Source organism: Nothoprocta perdicaria, unplaced genomic scaffold, assembly GCF_003342845.1.
Source record: "Nothoprocta perdicaria isolate Ctin4 unplaced genomic scaffold, notPer1 scaffold_41, whole genome shotgun sequence".
Classification (NCBI taxonomy): Eukaryota; Metazoa; Chordata; class Aves; order Tinamiformes; family Tinamidae; genus Nothoprocta; species Nothoprocta perdicaria.
This window is the reverse complement of record NW_020455655.1, coordinates 844,099-853,323: the sequence shown is the minus strand read 5'-3', so window position 1 is coordinate 853,323 and position 9,225 is coordinate 844,099. Positions and strand designations below refer to the sequence as shown.

The window sequence follows — 9,225 nt, the reverse complement described above, 5'->3', positions numbered from 1 at the left end:
CGCGGCGGGCGGCGAGCGCGCGCTGGTCCCGCCGGCCGCCGCCGGGCTCGGCCCCGCCATGGGGCAGCGGCGGAGCGAGCGCGGCGCGTGAGCGCGGCCAAACTTGCCCGGAGTTGGGGAGCGGGGGAGCCGCGGGCGTCCCTGCCCCGCCGCGGCCTCCCCGCGCTGAGCTGCGCCCGTCTCTCTTTCCGGTGCCCAGGACGCGCTAGGAGCGGGGGAAGATGAATTCCCAGCAGCAGAGGATGGCCGCGATCGGGACGGACAAGGAGCTGAGCGACCTGCTGGACTTCAGCGCGGTAGGGCACCCCGGGGCCGCGGCGGGCAGGGACCCCAGCCCGCGCGCGCCTCARCTTGATGTCGCGGCCAGAGCGCCACGTTTAATGCCCTGCTGCAGCTGCCTCGGTTGGGTTAGCTGGTGGAGAGCGGGCTGACCCGGGGCTGGCATCATCTGATAACTAACGTTTGTGAACCTGATGCTTGGCACTGGTAGCTTTGCCTTTTTAGAGAGAGAGAGGGGGGGAAAAAAAAAAAAAAAACCACAGACAAACCAAAAGGAAAATTTATGTGGTCTGGAACAATATGAGTTTGAATTGACAATTTATGTTGTAATTTTGGTTTGGAAAGGTGAGTTTTTCTGCGTGGTATTTTTAACAGACTCTTGAAAAGGTGCATGATTTCTAAACAAAATAGAAAACTACTGCATTACAAATGTAGACTGTCAAATGACTTTAATCTCATATATGAGTAAGAAATATATTTTGACTTAAAATTTGTGATATTACAGTTTAAAATAGCTAAATAATAATGGAAAAAAATCTTTTCCCCTTTTCCTTTGGAGAGGTTAGTGCTACTAATAAATTGCAAGGAGTACTTACTGGCTTTATGGTTTGGAACATGCATCTGCTGTTTATTTTCTAGTAGAAATGTGCATCAGTTCATTGTTTTATGTTCAATCTTTCTTAAGCCTGCRGACCACATTAATAAGTTAGCACAGTGTTTCAACACTAATTTAAACACACCTTTTTTTTTCTTGTTTTACAGATGTTTTCCCCACCTGTTAATAGTGGGAAAACCCGACCAACTACGTTAGGAAGCAGTCAGTTCAGTGGATCAGGTAGGATGCCTCTGAGGTTTTAAAAAAATAAATAGTAATTGCATGAACTTTATATGTTTTAGCRTATTTGGAGTCTTACTTAAAATCGTTCATTTGTACGTGGTCTCATAAGACACACAAAATAAGTAGGGATGTCTTATTTTGATGTGATTCAATTTTGTTCTTAACTTCAGCCACTTCGGTTCTTTTTATGACTCCTCATCTCAATACAGTGAAATGTTGGGGATCTCTAGTCGCACTGACATGCAAATTGTTTATCTTAGTTTAAAGAAAAACTGAGTGGCTTCTTTGTTTAATAAAATTGAATCTCCAGTTTTCCTAGTGCCTGTATAAAATGGGAAAGCACTTAGTAAAATGCCATGTAATGGAATACTCCCAATTGAAGAACAGATCTTAACACATTTTCCTAAATAATATACTGTTATTTGACACCTCTCTTTTCTATAAATCCCAGGTTTTTAAGAATTACTAGCTAGATACTGCTTGTTACTAGATGTGAAAGATCTGAATTTTCTTTATATTACTAGAGTGACCTGCTAAAACTTTTTTTACTGGSACAAGTCCTCATCTGTCATAGCAATGTGTATGTATGTTAACAATTTGTAAAGGAGAAAATTATTGTGTTTTTCTGTCTCCTTCTCTCCCCACCTGGACCCTTGTTTTAATATAGAATGTACAGTTTTCTAGTGCTTTGTAGCCCTCAAAGTCCTAGCAGATAGAATTCTTAGTGGAAGCTTTATCTGTGTGTTTTGAAAACAAGTTATGTATGCTACATGTTTTGTATATTTTATTGCTTGCTGTTTTCGTTGAGGACCACTTAATGTCTGTTTTCAGAGACTTTTTAGTTGAGCCTGTAACATGAAAAATAAGTGTAACTTTTAAAAGATGCTTCTTAGAACAAACATATTTAGTATTTCTTCTAAAGAAGCCACTTTTTGATACATTTTTTGAGTGTTTTTTCTGTGAACACAACCAAGTGATGTTTTTGTTTTTAGTTGAAGATAATGAAAAGAATGCTCATGAAGGAACACAATGCAGGAGTTGCTTGAAATTCTGCAGTAACTTTATCTGTTTGCTTCATACATCGCCAAAGCTATTGCTTTGAGTGTCCAAGTGATACCTTATTTTTTAGTGAGGCTTTAGAATTTTTATCAACATTGGGAAAGTTTCTAAATTATAGTTTTGTGCAAACTTTGTAGACTCTTTTTACCTCATTTGATGAAAATTTGTACTAAGAACAATAAATGTGATTATTAAATGTGGCATTTAAAGAAAGAATTTTAGTTTGCCACCATACTTCTCTTTTTTTCTACTTAAGACACAAGTGGTTTGACTTGGTCTTTACGTATGAGTTAAATTCTTCTTTTTTTTTTTAAAAAAAAGAGCAGTTCCATTTACAATGTAGTTAACGTGTTTATTTTGTATAATCATTCAACACAAATATGTCTGAAAAGATTGTTTTAAGAAGTACAGACAGCTAAAACCTCTTGTCAGAAGCACAACTTGATSGATTTTTTCATTTTTTTTCTTTTCTCTCTCTCCTACACCTTGCCTTTTCTGGATAAGTAAATTAAATCTCTACACTCTTTACATGGTAAAGCTTTCATTTAGGTATTAGCTCAGTCTTTGGTACTATGATTTACCCATTGCGTAGGTGACATTTCCTCTTTTTCTGTTTTCTCCTTTAGTGCTTGCTAAAAAAAAAAAAAAGAGAGAGAGAGAAAATGCCCAAATATTTAGCTGGMTGGGGAAACAGTGTTACTGACTTCTTGCATTTCTTTATTGGGAAGCCTAATCTCTCCTGATACCAGATACAGGATATCATCACATAGATACTAATCATGAGGGAATGCACTGCAGCTCTTAAACAAGCAGCACACAGCATAAATCCCCTTAGAAAAAAATAATGGTATTATTTGTGGTATAATAGTTGTGGCTTTTAATTCATAGTGTTTCTCATTGCAGGTGCTTACTGGTTAGTGGAATTATGTGCATTTATTCTTGTAATGTTGCCACGAYCTATGGCTTGACCTAGGGGAATTGCTTGCTGCTGGAGTGAGAGGTGACAACTTCTGTGTCAGTTGTGTTCTGAGCCAGAGTTAAATACTGTACAAAGATCTAATAGAGATGGCTGATGAAGTATGGGCATTTAATTGCTAGCACCCAGGCTTAATTGTGATCTTGGGTAAYTTCAAGCATTCTGTAGCTTGTAGGACAAGCAATGTTTGAACACTGGTAGTTTGTTTTTCTTGCTGCTAGAGGTCACTTTTTAAAGGGAAAGGTGAGAGGAAAAGGTATTTTTCCTTTGAGCTATCTGTACCAAAATTCAGGGTATGTGTAACTTATTAGATGGTACTGCTCCTGCTTTGAATGCATGATGATTCCTCTTAAAGAAGCTTTCTGTGATTTCTTTTTTGTTTGTTTTTTTTCCTCCAGTTAGGGAAGTGTAGCTTGTTCCGTTATCTTTACCATTAAAAATAATTTTATTTCCCTTTTTTGACATGTTTACAAATATACAAAAAGGAGGTGGATTTCTCTGAAGTAAGGGTATTTATTTCTTGTTAGTTATAGTAGAACCTCCTTGTCTTACTAAAAATAAATAACCTCCCTCAACCCTATTCAGTAGGCAGTGTAATAGCCCCAACTGAGTAGGCAAGAACTATGCAGACAATTGATTTTTATATGAGTTTGATGTCCATTTCTGGGAAATATAAATTAGAAGTAATGCTCATGATGTGTTTCCTGCCCATGCCTCCATTTTAAAATGACAAATTAGCTGCTCAAGGACAGGTAGGTTGTTTTTATTTTTCAGGTTTGACTTTCTAAAGTTTTGGCAATAGCAGCATTTATGCTTTTAATTCCTATGTAACAAGCTTGATCTGATGTGGTTCTGCAGTATGTCTGTTGTTAGGGGTTGTACAAATACATGTGTAATTAGATTACAYAAATATAAAATGGCTGATTTTTTTAAAGGGTCATAGATTAATGTAGAGACAGTGTGATTTGAGTAAAAAGGTAGCTGAAGTGTCTAGAAATTGCTGGTGTTGGGAAAGGCTGCCTTTCTACAGGTCAGTCAGTTATGAAATAAGTGAACTAATCTGGTATGTTATGTCGTAGATGACAAAGTCATCTAAGCTGCTAATAAAGTCAGCTATTTTGGTCAGACTGCTAGTGAAACTATGAAATATTCCTCAGTTCCTCTTGTAAGTACCACTGGTTTGAAGCAAATCTCCATTCTTTTTCTTCTGACAATAACAACTTATTAAAATAAAGATTGCTATTTTAGAAATGATAAAAGGGAAAACACAGATCAGAGATGTACTTTATCAGTCTTAATTTTAATTTAATCAGTCTTTTGAACTTTTTTAATGAAATTGTCAACAGCTTTTTTAATGAAAATTTTCTGGTTTGCTACTACAATTAATAGCACCGAGTATGATTTTTACAATGAAATCTTCTTTGCTTCTGTCAAAATGCTAGTACTGATTAGCATCAATTGTGATGTTTATCCCTTTTACCCTATGGCCTTCATTGAACACAGGATCTCCATTAAGGTCCAGTTRCAATGCTCAGATATACTGCTCACCTTAGGCAGTAACACTGAAAGAGATCCATGGTTTGATCGTTGATTCATTTCTTTCTCGGTGCTTGAAAATTTTTAATCTTGGATGTGATGCATTAAAATAAAACTTGCTATTTTTTTAATCTTGATTAAGAATTTGATCTGAGACTGTATTGCCTTACATGGCCTGAAAAATGAAGTGAGAAAAATTTAATAGGTAGAACTGAATAGCTAAGTAGTCAAAATGCAATGCAGCCATTGCCTCTAAGGTTCATCTCTGTACACACATTTGTGTCCGGAAAACTTTGAGCCCAAATCTCAGGTAGATTGAGATATTCCTCATGCTAAGTCTACCTGCAAAAAACCTCTTACTGTGCTAACTCAGATGGTTGCCACTTGCACTTCTCAGCCCAATATCCTACTGGATGTCAAAGGGAAGGATTGGCATAGGCTACTAATTGGTGCCTTGCTGCAAAACCATTCAAGTTGCTCCCCTCCCATTAACTTGAGTGTCTGCTAATTAAGAGTGCCTGCATTCAGACTAAAGGCAATGGTAGCTCTGCTTTAGTAGATCTATTAAGTTACCAGTGTTTCCAAAATGTGTAAAACTTGACATGAGTGCGGTTTATGTCGTTCCTGTAAACTCTTATTTCCTCCCTAATGTGATGTCACCAGTTCCTTATAAAAAGTTTAGTCTAGCGACGTGCATGGGCAAATGTTCAAATGTTGCTTGCATTAATACACGTTGACTCTGCTGAAGAGAAAAGACCCATAATTGTGACAGTGAAATTATTCTTGGAGTGAAACCTGCAGAATCATGAGATTTTTCTTATACACAGATTAATGCTTCTAAGGTTCAAAATACATTTCTCTCTCTCTCTCTGCCCTCTTCTTTCTTTCCCTCCCTTCCATTATCAGCATCAGTTTCATGGGAGAGTCAGTTCGCTGCTGTTGTTTAATGTGCATTTCAGGTGCAATCTGATTTTGGGATATGGGAATTTTATGGTGCCTGCTCCTAATCCCTGAAGTAGGGAGCTAATGAGAAATCTCGTGTGGTCATGTAGTCTGGTCCTTCTGCCATGAAGAGGGCTGCCATTACAAATGCTGCCTTTTAAATATAAAAAGGTGGAAGGCCTGTATCTGAGCACTTCGWTTTATTTTTCTTTTCTGGTCATCCTGGTTTATTTCATACTAAATCTGCTAATCTAATTTCCCGAAGTAATATTTTAATGTAAGAATGATTTCTGTCTCTTTCACATGTGTTAAACTACGTTGCAGAAGTCACAGAAGTTATTAGAGTAGCTTGGTGCTCTCAGTATAGCTTGTTGGCCGGATAACTAGGTATTCATCAATCTTTTATTGCCGTCRACTATGTTTTTGAAAATGTGGTGTTACCACTTCAGTTGACACTGTAAACATCATGTCAATTGATAAGAAAAGTCTTGCTGTCTTCTGAATACCTAATTTTAGTATTTTTTACTATAATTCAGTCTTCTATGTAGAGGTGTACTTGGCATCGTTGATATGGGAAGTGGTATAATTTGATGTATTGGTTTGTAGAACACATTCTTCCAAGAGGTTAGTCTGTGATTTCCAGCAATTAGTTCTCCCTGGTTGAGAACAACGATGTGACCCTGTGTTAACAAGCCCAGTGCCATTCCTCAATCCTTGTATTAAAGGTACTGGGTTGCAATGCGAGGAAGGTCTTAGCAACATTATTTTTAGATCGATTTTGAAAGGATTGAAGGAAAAATAGTGCCTTGTCCTTTCCGTTATGATATGTAGCTGCGTAATACGGGCAACCTTCCCTTCCATAGATATCTTTGCTCTACATTTTTTTTTCTGATGTAACTTTAGGTGATGAAGAATATCCAGAGGTTTCAGGATTTGATCTTAATGGTAGGAGCACTATTTGAAATTATCTGCAATTTTATTTTTGGATTTACTTAAGGAACAATATATTCCTGAGTTCTTTAATGACATTGAAACTTAAAATCAGTCCCCTTATTGCTGGAGAACTTTCAGTAGGTAAAATGGCAAAGGGCTGGGATTTTGTGATTTTTTGTTGTTTCAGTCTTTTTTCTTTTTTTCTTCCTTTTTTCTTCACCCCTTCGGCAAGGGAACTGCGTGTTATAAGTTTGTCATTCATACATAAATGCCAAAGTTCCTTTCTTCTCCCACTTCATTCTCGCTGTCACACAAATAGAGCTTAACATTGCTGTTTCAGCTATCAAACCATTATGGTAGTTGTTTGTCTCAGATAATTCTACTTTATCTCAAATTGAGGTTATAGATGCCATTGTATAAATTTCTTTAAACCTACTGTGTACTACACTGTACCTTTGGCAAGCACTTTTCTTTCATTTGTTAAAGCTAAAGTGCAGTTCTTGGGATTTATCTGTTTTTTTCCACAGTTGAAGAAGGTATATATTATGAACAGAAGAACTTTTAAGACATTAATAWAAATTTATATCACTTGCTAAGCTTGGAGTTTGTGGAGACTTCTTAAAATTGAAAGAACTCCATAAACTTGAATAGCTTACTAGACTACATGAATGTGCASGAATGAGCATTTTTGGAGACTTTAAAATTATGTGTAGAGACAGATGTGGTCTCTATGATACAATAAATAAGTCTCTTTTGTATGTATTTAGGGTATCATGTTTGATTCAGTTTTAGAAATTAACATTGAATGAAATATGTACTTTAAGAACTTTTGTTTTAAAAAATGGTGTGTAGTTTAAATATTAGCACCTCTTGAAATGTATATAGTAAATTTTGTTTAACTTGGTTGTTGTATGCCATCTTATAAACAAAGTCTCTGAATTTCAATGGTAAATAAAGAAATAACAAAAGACAGTATTTTCTTCTGCATGTGAATTATTTGATGCAGGTATTTAATACTATTGGTTGCAGGATTTAACAGCTATACACCTTAAACAAGTGTGTATATACACTTAAACAAGTGTTTGTTTAAGGTGTATATAAACAAGCGTTTGTTTAAGGTGTGTGTATATATACACACACACATCCACCTTAATGGCCAAGTGTGATATTTAAGCATTATAAGAAAAGTGAACTGTTATTTCAGTGCACAATTATCTGCATAGTATAGGAAATAGGAAATATATTTTTAATCTCTTTCTATCTCATTTTTGGTCTATGTATGTTTCTTTTTTAATAAGAAAGTAGCAGTTTCCAGTTTTAGTAAACTTATCATTCTGAATATGAGTACATGTAGGCTCTTTAAATGTTGCAATCCATTATTTGCATCTATTATAAAGGGTTGTAGAGGGTAGTTTGTTGATATTACAAGTCTAGGATGAGATAATTGAATTTTTAAAAAATGTTTTGAATGAATGCCTTGTTTTTTCTCACTTGTAAAACAAAGCTGTGTTTGTAAACATGACTTTCAGAAATATAAAGGACACTTTTTGGTGAAGATGTTAACTGAATACCAAGAATGGTCAGAAAGCAGCTTTTGTTATATTTAATAATGCCGTACTGTTTTCAGGGGATAATCAGGCTAAAATGTACCCATTGAATCTTTAGGATGTTGTTACATTCTTCTTGTGTGTTAGGGATATGATTTTTTTTCAGGGCGGAGGGGGGAAGAAGGGAGCTGAAACACTCAAATATGCTCTCAATTACATAAAGTTCTTGATCTTACTGTTGTTAGTGCATCATCTCATATCAGCGCAACAAATAAGTAATGCAGATTGGATTGGAGTTTGAAAAGGAAGGACCTTGATAAAAGGCATTATTTTATAGCATTGAGARGGTAATGTTTGTTACTCTCTAGAAATGCTAAGGAAATTTTAACGTAAAAACAAGTTTTTCCACAATGGACAAGGAAGATGAGTAGTACTGTAGCAGTGTCAGGGAAAACACAACTGCTTTTACTATTGAACTCTATTTAAAAAAAAAAAAAAGGTGGGACAGGGGAAGCTGAAAAGCACATATTGTRTGAAAAAGCAAATACACTTTTTTCACAAACACAAATCTTATTTATTGCAGTGAATCTGAATTTTTACTGCTATTGTGTTGCAGAGCATATTTAAACTATTTTCTTTCCCCCCGCCTCTTCCTGGTAATCACTGTGGTCCACTCTTTTTCTTCTTTTTTTGTATATCAGCTGTAGCTACAAAAACAGTTGTATCTCTGTGCCTTTAACAGGAATTTTACTGTGTTTCTCAGAAGTCTTTATACTTTTTTGTTAGTGAGCTCCAGTAATAAGTTCAGCCATTTATTTTCTCCGTCCTGTCTGTGGGGGAAAAAAAATATGCCAGGAAACCTTTTGTTTGTGCCTTAACTCTTAGCTCTTTACTGCCGATGAAGATGAAGCAGACAAAACACAAGGGCACTTAAATTATTCTGGGTTGAAGTTTTGTGTTCTGAGCCTTGCTTAATATGTAAAAAAAAAAAAATAGACATTGTATCTCTCAAATACAAAGATTAATTGGCAGATGAATAGGTAATAAAAAAAAATCTAGTAAAACAACCCTCCAGTTTTATACAGTTGTGTACATTTTGCAGGTAAAATACCAGT

General features: G+C 36.1%; 1 protein-coding gene across 1 annotated transcript in view; it reads left to right on the top strand.

The window, feature by feature from the left end:
* The first annotated feature begins 206 nt into the window (after positions 1–206).
* Positions 207–9,225, top strand: part of TCF12 (transcription factor 12) — a 149,579-nt gene continuing 140,560 nt past the window's right edge. Inside the window, exons 1-2 of the mRNA XM_026045759.1 lie at positions 207–296; positions 1,042–1,114. Of these exons, the coding sequence (XP_025901544.1) occupies positions 222–296; positions 1,042–1,114 (148 nt within the window). The 5' untranslated portion in view covers positions 207–221. The remainder of the gene's footprint in view (positions 297–1,041; positions 1,115–9,225) is intronic.